Source organism: Triturus cristatus, chromosome 1_2 (assembly GCF_964204655.1).
Source record: "Triturus cristatus chromosome 1_2, aTriCri1.1, whole genome shotgun sequence".
Lineage (NCBI taxonomy): Eukaryota > Metazoa > Chordata > Amphibia > Caudata > Salamandridae > Triturus > Triturus cristatus.
Genome location: NC_140580.1, coordinates 1,148,309,952 through 1,148,328,621, shown reverse-complemented (window position 1 = coordinate 1,148,328,621; position 18,670 = coordinate 1,148,309,952). Strand labels below are relative to the sequence as shown.

The following is an 18,670-nucleotide window of genomic DNA, read 5'->3' as shown; positions in this document are numbered from 1 at the left end:
TCTTTCATGTCCATGGTTCGCCCGCACCCATCCTCTACAGTCAGCTTCTTCCCTCAAGGCAGGATCGAGACGGCTCTCCTCCTGAGGGGTGGCAGAACTTTTCCCAGGTTCCTGATTCTGGACCTGGTGAAGTGGATTCAGCAGTCAATGACCCCCAACTCTAGCACACAGGAGACCCTCACCGTCTCTACTGCTGTGGGACCCCCCAATTCTGGTAGAGAAACCTTGGCACCTTGGCTGACAGTTTCTGCCTGTACATGAACCAAGAGTGCAAACAGTTTGTAACACTTGAAGCCAAACACAAGGGACCACTCAGTTGGCCCGCTGCCTCTGAGAGCTCAGTGGCATCTAAAGTGGCATTGGACCAATCGACAGGAGTGAAAGAAATGCTGTGGCAGTACAGGTGGGATAGGAGGTGAGGTAAAATTCACTGAAAATCTGGATGACATCCTTCATACTTCTACTGACACCATTCCTATCGGGACCAGCGCCATACCTACTTGAACTGGAACCATTCCTACTCTGACACGGCTCTATTCCTATATGAACCAGCGCCATTCTGACTTCTATTGGAACAGTTCCTACCTCGACTAGCACTATCCTACTTGGCCAGGTACCATTCCTACTCTCTCTGAAACCATCCCTACTGGAATCAGAACGATACCACTTGGGCCTGTACCATTCCCACTTGGACTGGCATGATCCCTACTTGAACCAGCACCATCCTTACTATTACTGACACTGTTCTGACCTGGATGAGCACCGTTCCTACTTGGACTGGCACCATTCTTATGTGGAGCAGCACCATTCATACTTCTAGTGGCACAGTTCCTGCCTGGACTAGTACCGGCCTACTTGGACTGGCATCATTCCTACCCTGATTGGCACCATTCCAATGAGGAACAGCACTTTTCCTACTCAGACTGGCACCATTCCTACCCTGATTGGCACCATTCCTACTTGGACTGGCACCATTATTATGTGCACCAACACCATTCCTACATGGATCAGAATCATTTCTACTCCAACTGGCATCAGTCCTACTCAGACTGGCCTCAGCCCTACCTTGACTGGCACCAGTCCTACCTTGATGGGCACCAGCCCTACCTTGACCGGCATCAGCCCTTCCTTGACTGGCACCAGCCCTACCTTGACTATCACCAGCCCTACCTTGACTGGCACCAGTCCTACCTTGACTGGCACCAGTCCTACCTTGACTGGCACCAGTCCTACCTTGACTATCACCAGTCCTACCATGACTGGCACCAGTCCTACCTTGACTGGCACTAGCTCTACCTTGACTGGCACCAGTCCTACCTTGACTGGCACCAGTCCTACCTCGACTATCACCATCCCTGCCTAGACTGGCACCAGCCCTACCTTGACTGGCACCAGTCCTACCTTGACTGGAACCAGTCCTACCTTGACTATCACCAGTCCTACCATGACTGGCACCAGTCCTACCATGACTGGCACCAGTCCTACCATGACTGGCACCAGTCCTACCATGACAGGCACCAGTCCTACCTTGACTGGCACCAGTCCTACCTCGACTATCACCAGCCCTGCCTTGACTGGCACCAGCCCTACCTTGACTGGCACCCGCCCTACCTTAACTGGCACCAGCCCTGCCTTGACTGGCACCAGCCCTACCTTGACTGGCACCCGCCCTACCTTAACTGGCACCAGCCCTACCTTGACTGGTACCATTCCTGCCTGGATTAGAACCATACCTACTTGGACCAGCACCATTTCTGAGTGGAATGGTACAATTTCTACTTGATATAAGCAGCAAGTTTGCTTGAAGAACTGAAATGTTTTGGGGGAACTAAATGGCACTTCAGCACCATCTTAGCAGACCCAAGCTGCTTGGAAACAACAGGGTACACTAAGATGTAGGCATCCCCAAAAGGGTGATCCATTGTGAGACTTCTAGGACACATCTTATGAACAAAGGTGCCCTCTAGTACCCGTCAACCATGCCCCTTACAGAGGAAGGACCCCGGTACTAACCCTGCATGTGCTAAGCCCTCCACACCAGACAGATTATCAACAGTGCTGCAAGCGCAGTGGCACCAGGGACCACTAAGCCCAAGTGTGGTTTTATTTTACTACCCAGTCAGCTGGCAGGGGCACTCTTGCTACATCACTGCCCACAACGGCGCTTCAGGGCTACATAGAAGCTTTTGCAAAGACAATAGGTCTCGCCTATGATACCTATTGGAATTGCCAATGCTTTTTTGCAGTACTTTCCAGCATTGTGGCTGCTGTGCTGCATGGCTTTAAAAAAAAAGTACAATGACTTTGCCATAACTACATTTTGTAGCTGTGCGTATGTGTACAACATGCGTGCACCGATAAAAGGGCACACGTTTTTCTTTTTAAAAAAGTACTACAAAAGCTCTGTGGCAGATTTACAGAGAAGTGCTGCAGCGTGGCACCGCAAGCCCTTTGGCTGCGCCACGCTGCGGTACTTTCAGAGCACAGAAATGCAACACATTTACAATGATATGTCGCATTCCTGTGCTCTCCCCAGTGCTGGCGGACAAAGAGCTGGCATGCGCCGCCGCAGGCACTCTTGCACCATGGTGCAAGGATGCCTACGTCATAGGGAGATTGTTTTTGTGCAGAAAGGGGCACCTTCCTGCACGAAAACAATCACTACAGGCATTTTCCTCTTTCAATGTTTGCTATAGAGTGCAGCACGCATTGAAAGAGGAACAAAACGAGGAGAAATGAAAACATTTCTCCTCGTAGCCTACTAACGCATTTCCAGGTTTACGATTCCTCCTAAATCTGGAAATGTGTCTGGTTCCATGTGTGTTGCGTGGGAACACCCACAGTAACACCCATCGAACACCCCTTTCACGCAAAGTGCTGCGGGTAAAGGGACCCAGCGCCGGCCTGGGAAACGAAACCGGCCCTGGCAAACAGCTCGGCTGGCCCCCCTGGGGGTGAGAAGGGGTGTGCGTTCGAGCTGTTTGATACGTCCGATTTCTGCCATTTTTGTTACAGGGGGCTGATATTGCTGGCCGCCGGTAACAAAAACAGCCCCCCATGGCCTAAAACCGCCCCCCTCCCGGGCGGTCTACCGGTGAAACGCACGGTGCCCGCAACAGCCAGTCTGGCCCTGAAGGGACCTTATTTACAAGGGCAGGAAAAGCCACGCAGGCGTGGCATTTCCTGTCCTTGTAAATATGGGGCAGAGAAATGCGCTGCAAGTGCGTAATAAAAAGTGATGTACTGGCAGTGCAAGGGACTTGTAAATCTCCCCCTCCGGTTTTACATCATAGTGCAAAATTGCTTCTTTAAAAAAAAAACAGATGAGTGGGTTGCTGGAGCTGATTGGGGCAGGAGATGAAGGGTGAAGCAACTCAGCGGGTGGGTTGAGAGGCAACACAAGTACAGGTGGTGGAGAGGAGCACAAGGGTGAGGGAGAGCAACGTGGAGTGAGGGAGAAAAGCGCACAAGTGAGGTAGTTGGAAAACACACGCGCTCTCATGGAGAGGATAAGCAAATAGAAACAAGTAGTTCCCTAAAAGCGAGCAGCGGAAGAATAGAAGCAAACCAGTTAAAGAGATGGTAAAGACACTATATACCATGAGCGAGACAACCACAGGCTGGATATGAAGAAACAAGGAAAGCCACTGAATAGAAAGCAAGAAAATAAGAGAGATAATGAAGCAAGCCAATGGAAAGCCCTGGGTGGGCTTTAAGCCTGGTAAAATATTGGGAAGCCCACAGTAGTCCCTTCAAAGCAGACAGCTGCCCTGTCTGCTCGGCCTGACCCACTTATGTCATACGATACCATACCCAGTGCGCTGGGACTGGTGATTGGGACAGAGTGACCTGGCATGGGGGGATTGCGGCATTAGCCAAACACTGGAGGGTTTAATGCCTTTAATTAAGACCAACTGGTCTGGCTTCAAATCCTGCTCCAGACACTCGGTCTGCACTGGATTAGAAGCATTCCTTGAAAGGGATTTAACATATTGCGCGTTTACACTCATTGATTGTACAGAAGGGGAGAGGGTTTCACTTTTGCCTGAGATTCGTGCCTGTGGGCAGGATGCTGGCGCCCCCGACATCTTGTGGAGGAATGAAGTGTGCTGTATTGTAGTTCAGGAAGAACAACATTTCTAAAAGGGAGACCTTTCTGAGTCCAAACAGACCCAGTGTGCAACAATGAGGGTGTGGTGTTTGCATCAGATATTGTTGTGTTCTGCAATGCAGGCCTTGTGTACTCTTCTTTGGCACCACAGACCCAGTGTGCAGCAATGAGTGTGTGGTGTTTGCATCAGATATTGTTGTGTTCTGCAGTGCAGGCTTTGTGTACTCTTCTTTGGCACCACAGACCCAGTGTGCAGCAATGAGGGTGTGGTGTTTGCATCAGATATTGTTGTGTTCTGCAGTGCAGGCTTTGTGTACTCTTCTTTGGCACCACAGACCCAGTGTGCAACAATGAGGGTGTGGTGTTTGCATCAGATATTGTTGTGTTCTGCAGTGCAGGCCTTGTGTACTCTTCTTTGGCACCACAGACCCAGTGTGCAGCAATGAGGGTGTGGTGTTTGCATCAGATATTGTTGTGTTCTGCAGTGCAGGCTTTGTGTACTCTTCTTTGGCACCACAGACCCCGTGTGCAACAATGAGGGTGTGGTGTTTGCATCAGATATTGTTGTGTTCTGCAGTGCAGGCCTTGTGTACTCTTCTTTGGCACCACAGCTCCAGTGTGCAGCAATGAGGGTGTGGTGTTTGCATCAGATATTGTTGTGTTCTGCAGTGCAGGCCTTGTGTACTCTTCTTTGGCACCACAGACCCAGTGTGCAGCAATGAGGGTGTGGTGTTTGCATCAGATATTGTTGTGTTCTGCAGTGCAGGCCTTGTGTACTCTTCTTTGGCACCACAGACGCTCTCCTGCCCCCCACTCAGTCTCTGCTCTCCCTTCTCTTACAGGTGCAGCCACAGGCTCCGCATTCGGCAGTAAGTAAACCGCTGGATACCAGTCTGATATGTGCCATCTCATCAGCATGTGCCCTCCTGCCACCCTCCCTCCATGCTACCTTCATGCTTCCTTCCCCATTCACTTATTTTTTTTAACAACGATTTGTGCTGTAAACCAGACCCCTTTAATTCTTATTATTCATATTTTATTTCTTAATCGTGGTCCACCCACTGATGCTGCAGAAGCTGCGGAACAAAATAAGTCTTTTTAATCTTCAAAGTGTACATCCTAATATCAGCGTTTAGCCTGCTTCTAAGCACTCACAACTATTGTACGTATGGGAACCGAGGCACAGGGTGATGGAGCGAGGTCCTAATACCCGGCAATGCCACCAAGCGAGAAAGTAACTCAGTAATTCTGGATCTAAGGTCAGTTACTTTACCCCCAGAGCCCTCCGCCGCCCCTCTTTGAGGATTTGCGTGTGTCTTGTTGTGAACACAACTGCATAGGTGTTGTTGGCCCAGGTCCAAACCCCGATCTTGTGAGTTGCGCTGTCAGTTTGATTTATTAGAACTACTGAAAGTATTATTTATGTAGCGCCTATGACCCGGTGTTAGCGACATTGAGGTGTTGTAAACAGCAGATTCTATTGGTACTGTAGTTTATCGACCTGAGAAGGGTGAAGAGCTGAGAGACCACATTGGGATTTGAAGCTATGAGCTGTAGGTTGCAAACAGACCTAGCAGCAGGTGCAGCATCGACCAGTGGCCTGGCAGCCCCTCCAGAAAAAGGGGTGCTGTGCATGTGCACTGTTCAGCGCACACCTTAGTGTACGTATTGCAGACCACCACGTCCAGGTCATTCCGCCATGCACCGCAGTGCTTGCTGACTGGTAATACTGTATGCGTAGCTTGGGTTTACGACTGGTGCTTCTCATCTGTGTTTAGACTAATGGGTGTCTACACACTCAAGGCCTGTTCACCGGTTGGATAGTTGGTACACAGCCTTGCCGCTCTCAGATGGGCAGGGTGGCCGACGGGTGTCTGTGGCGCTCGACTGCTGCCCTTGGATGACTAGCGTGAGGGTAAGGGCAGGACCGCAAGTGCATGAAGCTTGTGCTTAATATGAAGGTTAATTAAACGGGGACACCCTGTAGCAGCTGCCACGTCATATTGAGCAGAGCATGATCTACACTTTATAATATTTAGAGATGATTTATATATAATGTACAGGAAACAATGTAACATTCATCATCATTTATGGCCTTTGTTTCAGGAAAAACAAGTCCTTTGATTATACAGGCTAGCAACTTATTTTGTCTGTTGAAGGTAATGGGTAATTTCTCTCTCTCTCTGTGTGTATATATAATATATATATATATATATATCACCACAAACTCCCTCCTCACGAAGAAAGCAGAGGCCACACGGGGGAAATCCAGGGAACCACTTTTATTGTCGGCAAATGCATTTCGGCCTGTCGGCCTTCCTCAGTGCCCAAGCAGTGTTCAGGAGGTTTTAGCAGTTCCGTTTGAAGTGAGCCCTGCTTCGATGTTGTAGGACAATGCTGGCTCCGCCCCCACACAGGTGAAACTGCTCACACGAAGTAGCTCACGAGATTTGCGGTGAACTACTAGTCCCAGAATGCTGTTGGCTATCAGGTAGGTGATGCAGTGGGGTATGAAATTGTGAGAATGGTCGTACTGCGTGCCAAACAAACGGAGATTCTTCCAAAGCCAATGTCCTGCTGCGATGTTAGTCAGGCGCTTCCCTGGGTCCCCGAACCGCATCAACCTCTGTGCCATGGAAAACAATCAGCGGGGGTAGGTATGGCCATGCATCCCGCCCTGTGTGAAGTAGAATACTTCACAACCACCATTATCCTTCCACAGCGTTGAGGCGTGTCCCAGCTTATCAATACCTTGAAGTGACAGAAAAACCGCCGAAGCAGCAGCCAGAAGAGCTGGGACCCTTTTGCAATGCGGGTGCCTCTGTATCACGTCTCCGGCCGACGTGTACAATATATGTATAAACCTGTGGTTCCGGTGTTCATCGTTCCAAACCCTTTACACAACTTTCTTTTAGTCCAACAACATCACTATTCATTTAAATGATAGCTTTACCTCAAGCCTTTAATGCCAATGCATGGGGAGAGAGATGTGCCTAGTGCTGCATGGCCATCATTATGGACTCCCAGCACTATCAGGTTTGAGGACCTTGACACTCTGGTCTGGAACATGCCGTCACAGATCGAAGTGTCGTGTCTTGAGTCGCTCTTCCCCTTTGTAGGTTCTCTCTCACTGGGGTTGCCCTCGTCTACAAGTTGGGGTTCCAAGCCCTCACTTCAGGAGTCGGCTTTTATCACACAATTGCTAACAACCAACGTCACTCATCATTCTACATTCCTGCACCAAAGAGGTCAGTTTGCAGAGAATTGACATAGAATAGAAAAGGGTTGCTGCACTTCTGTCGCCCATTAAAAGACAGCACGTGCTACTGGTACCTAAGAGATGACGCTGCTGCTTTGAAGTCAATGGCAGCCATTGTCGGAACACTGGGGATCGACGACAGCCGCCATTTAAAAAAGTCGACTAGAAGCACTGATGGTCTGAAACAGACAATATTTTATATCAAGGGGATAATCTCAGAGCATGTACGCTTCGACCGACGTGTTCTGAATCGGAAAGGATGCAGACTCTGGACGGGTGTGCCTTCCCATCTGAAAATCTAAATAAAGCACCTCTCTTTAAGTAAAAAAAGAACTGGCTTTTTGATTAAAAGCTGTACTTCTCCACCTATCCTCTAACACATCCTAATGAGAGACCCAATGAGTGAGTGGTGCACTGAAAAAATACTCCAGATACATAGGTCTAATTTGGAAATATGTGAGGGAAAGTGTAAAGATTTATAAAACACACCTAGAAACACAGCACCAGCAGACACTCGCTTCCTATAGAAGTGGAGGCAGATTTGAGACTTGTGAATGGATTCTACACTTTGCTGTTGCAGTTCACCTCTAACACTATTAGGAAAGATGGGAGTCACAGAGGCATTTGGAAGAAAGATGGAGCCCACATCTCCTAAAACAAAGCCATAAGCTATTGTTGAAATTATCTAAAAAGGGTCATATGACACTATAGAAAGGTCCGTAATATCGACCTACAAGTATATTACGCCCAGCTCTTCATGGACCGCAACATCCTCATAGTGATTTTATTATTACGATTTCTACCCGACCCTTCTATATCTAACCCTATTATTGTATTGAGCAATATACTGACCTATAGCTTCCTTGCAATTTAGTGGTTTGATTACGTATGATCCAGTGCTTAAGCTGTAAAAAACATAGGTGCTGGGGCTCTCATCAGGAGGCCTCTGCAGCTTGCACCACCCATTTCCCCTACCAGCGCTGCCAATGATAGCAACAACACAATTACTAACCATCACACTACTACAGGCAGTGGCGGCTGGTGACATTTCAAATTGGCGGGGAGAGCAAACAGGCTGTAAGAAACACCCAGGCTGGTGTTGAGGTGTTTTTTACTAATGACCACAGCCAGCCAGGTGCTACAAACAGATAATGAACAAGCTGAAAGAACGAGCTTACCTCGGAGATGATGGCCAGAGGAGTGAGACCGAGGAGAAAGCACCCCAAGAGCATGGCCAGGGAAATCACGCAGTAAGCAGACCACCAGCTCACCGGATTCTAGCGCCTCCAGCATGCAGAGCTGTGCCCTTACACGCTGAGATCAGTTAGTGAGTGTTAAGTGGCTATCAGTGAAGCTGTTCTGTCAGGTGCAGTTTATGGACTCGGCAGAGTGCTTATACACCCCCTGCATGCTTAGCGCCTTCTTCTTTTCATTTTCCTTGGCTGCCAGTCACAGTGCTCAACACAGCAGCCGCCCCGCGTGCTCTCGGATCACGAGTCTGCCCCGGTTCTCAAGCGCTGCTGCTCCTCCTCGCCAATTCCTAAACCCCATTTCCTTCCATGTCCCACTTTAATTTTCAGAGTGTCCTTACAACCCATATATGAGGGCTCCGAGCATGGCCCGGTGACGTCAGAGCCAACTACCCTAACTAATCCAGATGCTGCTCTCATGCTGCCACCCAGCATGAAGCAGTGCCGGGATTGGTTGGAGCCGGCTGGCTCACCGCTCATACTGGCCCTAGGGGCCTCTGTTATCTATCCACCCGGCTGCATAACAGCTGGGATAGAAGTTTAAACTGCGCATGTCAGGCTGGCCATCGCAAGACAGCTGGCTAAAGTGACATGCGCAGTTTAAACGGGTGTAGCTAGGCACCACTCCACCCTGCTCCCAGGCTGCACTGCAGCATTGGCCCCGCCAGGCCCAAACATTGAGCTCCGGCAGCTGGCAGAGCCGAAATAAAATGAAATTAAAGCCACTTTATAACCATTGTATTTCTCACTCTTGCTGTTCCCACAAGGGGGGGCCACTCCTCTGCACACATGGAGCAGCCGCTGCTGCCTACAAGCGTGGCAATTCGGACTATTTCAGGCCCCAAAGCTATTAGAGTGGCTTGGGCGGCAGGTAATAGTCATTTTAATGTACATTGAATTAATAATTAACTGTTGTTGTGGGCATCGGTACATTAGCCAGACAGCGCCACCGTGTGGCATACTGTCACAAGCACCAGTGTTGACAATTAAATGCTGGTGCCGAGCACCGGAAACCACCGGCTCAAATTAAACACGGATTGCCACATAATACAGAGGGGATATACCCAAAGAGGCATTACTTGAAGAATGAATTCAGTAAGACAAAGAAGGAATCCGAGTGAGCGATGCGTGACTCCTGTATCGAGCAAAACAGGAGATTGCTGAGGACGGCCAAGTGGTGGTGTTGAAGTCAGTTAAGAGCATGTTTTCAAATAGTTCATGCAGCACAGTGCAAAAGTTGTTGTGCTGCGTGGACAGGCGAGAACAGAACTGCGCTATGCCTTCAAAGAAATGGTGCAGTGCTGTTTGCGCTATGTGCTGGTGTGCTTCTGGCTGCCTAGCACCAACGCAGGCACCCTGGCGCTATGGTGCAAGGATGTCTGGGCTAAGAGCGGGATAGTTTTTGTGCAGCAACGGGTGCCTTCCTGCACAAAAACTACCCTCGGGCCGTTTCCTCTTTGTGTGTGTGCTGCAGAATTCTAGGAAACAAATTCCGTGAGTTTTACGCCTTGGTATATTCCTTGACATTTTTGACAGAAGTGGCACAAAGTGAGATGAGCACGTTACACTGAACTAACGGTGTCCCCTTCTTTCTGGGCCCACCGAAGGGAGCAGACCTAGGGATCAGGGAATCACAAACTTTCAGTACTTTTCACAAATATCACACTTTCTACTCACAGGGCACATAATTCACCGCAAGAGGGTTCTGACGGAAATACCAGGATTTTATACCCCCTTTAGGTTGGAAGAAAAAAAGTACCGCCACCATCCATCCAGTTTCACAGTCGTGAGTGTAAGAGTTTTAAAATTAACTTGCGAGAAAACAGCACATCCATCTTCAGTGCCAACTAGCCCCAGAAACGAAATATTGCACTAGTGAGGAAATATTGCACTAGTGAGATCATTTTGCACTATTGAGGAAATATTGCACTAGTGAGGAAATATTGGTACTTGCGAGGGTAGTGACTTTTGCTTTGAAATGTTGGCATTCCTGTGAAAGACAGTACCACTCATGAAATGTTGGCATTCCTGTGAAAGACAGTACCACTCACCAGGAAAGCCTGGCACTCGCTCTGAAACATTTGCACTTGGATATAGAAATATGGCTAGTTTGTGTGGAAGCCAACGCCAGGGCCAGGCACAGGAAGAGTGGGGAACGATGAAACCTCCGAGGACGCCAAGATTTGGAGTTTGCAAAACTTCACACACTTCATTAAAAGTTGCTCGCCCCTAGCCAGAACCTACCACATACAGTGTGCGTGCACGTTTTACTGTCTCATGGAGAGCTAAACACTGGGGGGCTCAGTTATGAGCCCCTGCGTCACTTTTGCGCCACCGGTGCGTCACTTTTTGTGACGCACCAGTGACGTAAACCATGCGCCATGTTGCGCCATATTTACAAAGTGACGCATCTAGGTAGATGCGTCACTTCGTAAACCCCTGCGCTACATTATACCTGCGCCAGGTATAATGTATGCAGGGTGCGCGTACCCCCGCAAAAAAGGGTCGTAGGAGTGGTGCAGCGAAATCTATGAGATTTCACTGCGCCACTTCTAGGACGCCAATGCGTCAAAACCTTACGCCTGCCTCATGGCAGGCATAAGGGCGATGCAGGCCCTTTCACATGGGGCTTGCCCCATGTGAAAGGAACATTGCTGGAGTTGCGTCAGGCTTCCGACACAACTCCAGCAATGCGCCACTTTTTGTGCCGACAGATACGTCAATTATACTGACGTATCTGTCCATCCTTGCGACATGATGCGTCATATTATAAATATGATGCATCATTGGTGTCGCAAGGAGGGCGCACTGAGAAGTGACGCATCGCTGCTTTCACGCAGCGATGCGTCACATCTTATAAATGAGGCCCCGGATGTTTCTCATCGCCTTCCTGCCTAGAGGACTCGGTTTTCACCTCCACACCATTTCTTGTATGCTCATCTTTATTATGTTTTTTGGCTTCCTCTGTTATTATCTTCTCAAATGTAGTAATGCCTGAAACATGGCTGTTTATGGCATAAATCCTTCTAGCTTCCTTCCGCTCTACATTTATCTTATCAAGTGCAGCGCCTAGACACCCAGGGGTATTTGCTGCACCTTACAAATTTCAAAAAAATCAAATCAATTTGCTCCCTTCATCTTTCTTCTGCTCCCATGTGGTTCACTGGCTGTCCTTCTCACCAGTTTCTCCTTCTTATTTTCGACCTTTGCCTTACCGTAGCACGTTATTTTCTTCTACTTTATTTGCGCTCTCTCTCTCTCTCTCCCTTACTTCCTTTCATTTGTTCTCTGTCTCTCACTTTCTTTTATTTCTACTCACTTGCTTTCTTTTATTATTTACAATCTTTCCTTTACTCACTTCCTTTCATCTGACTCACTTCCTCTCGCTTTCTTCTTCTTTTCTTTGTCCCTTACCTTTAATCATATTCAGCCTTTTTCTTACCCCGTCTCTTTTTTTCCTTGTTTTATTCACTCTCTTCTTCTTTTATCCCATCATTTTTACTCTTTTATTCACTCTCCTACTTCTTCGTTTGTCCCTTGTTTCTTCCCTTATTCTGTCCCTTTTCTATTTTCCTGTTCACCTTCTTTATTATTTTACTCCGTCCATTTCATTACCCAAGCTTTTGTATTCACTCCTTTTCTTCTTTTCTTCGATCTTCCATCTTCTCTTATGTGCTCTTCCTGCTCTTATGTGCTCTTCCTTCTCTTATTTGCTCTTCCTTCTTCTCTTATTTGCTCTTTCTTCTTCTCTTAGTCACTCTTTCTTCTTCTATCATCCTTTTCTTTACTCGTTTATTATTCACTTCAGTATTTCTTCTCTTTTAATACCATTGCTCATGCTTTTTAATTCACTCACTTACTTCTTAGCAAGTCCCTTTCTTCTTCTCCTATAGCTTCCCATTCTGTCTTTTTTCTCCCTTATTTGTTCTTTTACTATTTATGAGATACGGTGCATTCCTCTCCTATCAGCCAGCGCTGGTGCACTAAATAGTGCCTAGTGCCAGCGCAGGCACCCTTGCACCAGGGTGCCTCAATTGTTGGATTGTTTTTGTGCAGTAAGGGATACCTTTCTGGACAAAAACAATCCATGGAAGAGTTTTCCTCTTTCTATGTGAGCTGCAGAATGCAGCTCACATAGAAAGGGGAAAAAAATAGGAGAATATACATTTCTCCTCGTTGCACCTGCCCTGGGGAGGCACAAGGTTTTGATGTATTCCCAGGTTTACAGATTCTTGTAAATCTGGGAAGCGTCAAAACCCATTGGTGTTGCGTGGGAACACCCACCGTAACACCCATGGAACGCCCCCCTGACACAGTGTATGTGAACGCAACAACTTGGGCTGCATTGCCTCACACCATATCTACGAGGCTATGAAAAGCCACGCAAAGTGCATTTGCCTGGCCTCATAGATTCGGGTCTGCACTTTTTGCCGCCAGAGCATCATAAAAAGTGACACACTGGCGGTGCAAGGGGCTTGTAAATAAACCCTAGATTTTCCCTCTCTCTATGTCTTTTTGGCCATTGAGCAGTGCCTTGAAGATTCGTCCGCTGTAGGGATGCGGTCAGTTTTCTACTCTCAGGTTTAAAAGAGCGATCTTCTCTCTTCAGACTCCTCCAATGTTCAGTGGTCACCCCAAGACCCAAGGCTGCCAGTGGACCCCTCCAGCACTCCTCCGACGGTCCCTTTATCACTTAAACCGTCTGTTTTGTCTTTTACTTTCTGCCAGTCCTACACAGGCTCAGGCACTTGGGCATCATCAGGAGGACCTCTACCACCACTACTACGACCCTTGACCCGCCCGACACTAAGCCGCCAGGTGGGTTCTTCGCCATATTCCCTCCGCTGCTCAGGAGAACAATACTAGGGCTTGCCGCCCCACCCGCTTGTGTTCCGGCTTTCTTCTATCCTTCTCCCGCAGCAGCTCATGCCCAGCTTGCTTACCAAGCCCCACCTTCGAGCCCCTAGACCACTGCTAGGAGTACCCTAGGCACTTGAAAATAGCCCCTGTGGTGGACTGGAGACAGGTTGAAAGACGCAAAGCTGCTCAGATCAATGTAGGTGACCTGAGGATGCATAAAATCCAAGGGGTGACTCCATCAGTCCATCTCAGACACGCCCCCTTTGCATAAATTACTGGAAGATTGGAACTTTGCAGCACAAGCCAAAATGATGCTGTGCGAGGGTCTCAACTTTTGGTTTAAAAACCCTTTATTTATTTATTTATAAGGTTTTATTTTGCGCAAACATGATCTGTGGAGGTATCAGAGCGCTTTAGCACATGAAAGTTGACCAATGCTGCTGTTTCAGCTGTTTGCACCACTTTGCGTCACGCAAGCACCTGTGTCAACCTTTAGTGACTAAGGACATTGGTCCCCGAGTCTGTCATGTGTGCCTGTAAGAAGCGAGCATCATAAAGTGACCGGCCTCAGGTAAACACTTAGGGTGAGTCGCCCCGTCCTACACTACTGCTAAATCTAGAACACCCTGCCCCACACTACTGCTGCAGCTAGAACAGCACCCGTCCTACACTACTGCTGCAGCTAGAACAGCACCCGTCCTACACTACTGCTGCAGCTAGAACAGCACCCGTCCTACACTACTGCTACAGCTAGAACAGCAGCCCGTCCTACACTACTGCTACAGCTAGAACAGCAGCCCGTCCTACACTACTGCTACAGCTAGAACAGCACCCGTCCTACACTACTGCTACAGCTAGAACACCCTGCCCCACACTACTGCTGCAGCTAGAACAGCACCCGTCCTACACTACTGCTAAATCTAGAACACCCTGCCCCACACTACTGCTGCAGCTAGAACAGCACCCGTCCTACACTACTGCTGCAGCTAGAACAGCACCCGTCCTACACTACTGCTGCAGCTAGAACAGCACCCGTCCTACACTACTGCTACAGCTAGAACAGCAGCCCGTCCTACACTACTGCTGCAGCTAGAACAGCAGCCCGTCCTACACTACTGCTGCAGCTAGAACAGCACCCCGTCCCACACTACTGCTACAGCTAGAACAGCACCCGTCCCACACTACTGCTACAGCTAGAACAGCAGCCCGTCCTACACTACTGCTGCAGCTAGAACAGCACCCGTCCTACACTACTGCTGCAGCTAGAACAGCACCCGTCCTACACTACTGCTACAGCTAGAACAGCAGCCCGTCCTACACTACTGCTGCAGCTAGAACAGCACCCGTCCTACACTACTGCTGCAGCTAGAACAGCACCCGTCCTACACTACTGCTGCAGCTAGAACAGCACCCGTCCTACACTACTGCTGCAGCTAGAACAGCACCCGTCCTACACTACTGCTGCAGCTAGAACAGCAGCCCGTCCTACACTACTGCTGCAGCTAGAACAGCACCCGTCCTACACTACTGCTGCAGCTAGAACAGTACCCCGTCCTACAGTACTGCTGCAGCTAGAACACCCCGCCCCACACTACTGCTGCAGCTAGAACAGCACCCTGTCCTACACTACTGCTGCGGCTAGAACAGCACCCGTCCTACACTACTGCTGCAGCTAGAACAGCACCCGTCCTACACTACTGGTGCAGCTAGAACATCACGCCATCCAACACTACTGCTGCAGCTGGAATAGCACCCGTCCTACACTACTGCTACAGCTAGAACAGCACCTGTCCTACACTACTGCTGCAGCTAGAACAGCACCCCGTCCTACACTACTGCTGCGGCTAGAACAGCACCCCGTCCTACACTACTGCTACAGCTTGAACACCCCGCCCCACACTACTGCTGCAGCAAGAACAGCAGCCCGTCCTACACTACTGGTACAGCTAGAACAGCAGCCCGTTCTACACTACTGGTACAGCTAGAACAGCACCCCGTCCTACACTACTGCTACAGCTTGAACACCCCGCCCCACACTACTGCTGCAGCTAGAACAGCACCCCGTCCCACACTACTGGTACAGCTAGAACAGCAGCCCGTCCTACACTACTGCTACAGCTTGAACACCCCGCCCCACACTACTGCTGCAGCTAGAACAGCACCCCTTCCCACACTACTGGTACAGCTAGAACAGCAGCCCATCCTACACTACTGCTACAGCTTGAACACCCCGCCCCACACTACTGCTGCAGCTAGAACAGCACCCCGTCCTACACTACTGCTGCAGCTAGAACAGCACCCCGTCCTACACTGCTGCTACAGCTAGAACAGCAGCCCGTCCTACACTACTGCTACAGCTTGAACACCCCGCACCACACTACTGCTGCAGCTAGAACAGCACCCATCCTACACTACTGCTACAGCTTGAACACCCCGCACCACACTACTGCTGCAGCTAGAACAACACTACAATACCCCATCCTACACTACTGCTACAGCTAGAACACCCTGCCCCACACTACTGCTGCAGCTAGAACAGCACCCGTCCTACACTACTGCTGCAGCTAGAACAGCACCCCGTCCTACACTACTGCTGCAGCTAGAACAACACTCATCCTACACTGCTGCTACAGATAGAACAATACCCCATCCTACACTACTGCTACAGCTAGAACAGAACTCCGCCCAGCACTACTGGTACAGCTAGAACAGCAGCCCGTCCTACAATACTGCTACAGCTTGAACACCCCGCCCCACACTACTGCTGCAGCTAGAACAGCACCCGTCCAACACTACAGCTGCAGCTAGAACAGCACCCCGTCCTACACTATTGCTACAGCTAGAACAGCACCCCATTCTACACTACTGCTACAGCTAGTACAGCAGCCCGTCCTACACTACTGCTGCAGCTAGAACAGCACCCCGTCCTACACTATTGCTGCAGCTAGAACAACACTCTTCCTACACTACTGCTGCAGCTAGAACAGCACCCGTCCAACACTACTGCTGCAGCTAGAACAGCACCCCGTCCTACACTACTGCTGCAGCTAGAACAGCAGCCCGTCCTACACTACTGCTGCAGCTAGAACAGCACCCTGTCCTACACTATTGCTGCAGCTAGAACAACACTCTTCCTACACTACTGCTGCAGCTAGAACAGCACCCGTCCAACACTACTGCTACAGCTAGAACAGCAGCCCAGCACTACTGGTACAGCTAGAACAGCAGCCCAGCACTACTGGTACAGCTAGAACAGCAGCCCGTCCTACAATACTGCTACAGCTTGAACACCCCGCCCCACGTTACTGCTGCAGCTAGAACAGCACCCGTCCTACACTACTGCTGCAGCTAGAACAGCACCCCGCCCCACACTACTGGTACAGCTAGACCAGCACCCCATCCTACACTATTGCTGCAGCTAGAACAGCACCCCATCCTACACTACTGCTACAGCTAGAACAGCACCCCGCCCCACACTACTGGTACAGCTAGAACAGCAGCCCGTCCTACAATACTGCTACAGCTTGAACACCCCGCCCCACACTACTGCTGCAGCTAGAACAGCACCCGTCCAACACTACAGCTGCAGCTAGAACAGCACCCCGTCCTACACTATTGCTACAGCTAGAACAGCACCCCATTCTACACTACTGCTACAGCTAGTACAGCAGCCCGTCCTACACTACTGCTGCAGCTAGAACAGCACCCCGTCCTACACTATTGCTGCAGCTAGAACAACACTCTTCCTACACTACTGCTGCAGCTAGAACAGCACCCGTCCAACACTACTGCTGCAGCTAGAACAGCACCCCGTCCTACACTACTGCTGCAGCTAGAACAGCAGCCCGTCCTACACTACTGCTGCAGCTAGAACAGCACCCTGTCCTACACTATTGCTGCAGCTAGAACAACACTCTTCCTACACTACTGCTGCAGCTAGAACAGCACCCGTCCAACACTACTGCTACAGCTAGAACAGCAGCCCAGCACTACTGGTACAGCTAGAACAGCAGCCCAGCACTACTGGTACAGCTAGAACAGCAGCCCGTCCTACAATACTGCTACAGCTTGAACACCCCGCCCCACGTTACTGCTGCAGCTAGAACAGCACCCGTCCTACACTACTGCTGCAGCTAGAACAGCACCCCGCCCCACACTACTGGTACAGCTAGACCAGCACCCCATCCTACACTATTGCTGCAGCTAGAACAGCACCCCATCCTACACTACTGCTACAGCTAGAACAGCACCCCGCCCCACACTACTGGTACAGCTAGAACAGCAGCCCGTCCTACAATACTGCTACAGCTTAAACACCCCCCCACACTACAGCTGCAGCTAGAACAGCACCCGTCCAACACTACTGCTGCAGCTAGAACAGCACCCACCCTACACTACTGCTGCAGCTAGAAGAGCACCCCGTCCTACACTACTTCTGCAGCTAGAACAACATTCGCCCTACACTGCTGCTACAGATAGAACAATACCCCATCCTACACTTCTGCTACAGCTAGAACAGCACCCCGTCCCACACTACTTGTACAGCTAGAACAGCAGCCCGTCTTACAATAAGGCTACAGCTAGAACAACATCCTGTCCTACACTACTGCTACAGATAGAACAAGACCCCGTCCTACACTTATGCTAGAACTAGAACACCCTGCCCCACACTACTGCTGCAACTAGAACAACACCCCATCCTACACTACTGTTACAGCTAGAACACCCGGTCCTACACTACTGCTACAGCTAGAACAGCACCCCGCCCCACACTACTTGTACAGCTAGAACAGCAGCCCGTCCTACAATACGGCTACAGTTAGAACAACACCCCGCCCCACACTACGGCTGCAACTAGAACACCCCCCCCCACCACTACTGCTACAGCTAGAACAACAGCCCATCCTACACTACTGTTACAGCTAGAACACCCCGTCCCACACTACTGCTACAGATAGAACAGCACCCCGTCCCACACTACTGCTACAGCTAGAACACCCTGCCCCACACTACTGATGCAGCTAGAACAGCAGCCCGTCCTACACTACTGCTGCAGCTAGAACAGCACCCGTCCTACACTGCTGCTACAGATAGAACAATACCCCATCCTACACTACTGCTACAGCTAGAACAGCCCACCCCACACTACTGGTACAGCTAGAACTGCAGCCCGTCCTACAATACGGCTAT

At 49.8% G+C, this 18,670-nt stretch overlaps 1 protein-coding gene across 2 annotated transcripts in view; it reads left to right on the top strand.

Moving 5' to 3' along the window:
• The window catches only part of NTNG2 (netrin G2), a 485,923-nt gene that overhangs the window by 365,485 nt on the left and 101,768 nt on the right, over positions 1-18,670 (top strand). Inside the window, exons 5-6 of one of the 2 annotated variants that reach the window (XM_085613925.1) lie at positions 4,954-4,980; positions 13,349-13,438. In XM_085613925.1, the coding sequence (XP_085470051.1) occupies positions 4,954-4,980; positions 13,349-13,438 (117 nt within the window). The remainder of the gene's footprint in view (positions 1-4,953; positions 4,981-13,348; positions 13,439-18,670) is intronic. The other variant, XM_085613924.1, reaches the window with a different exon arrangement.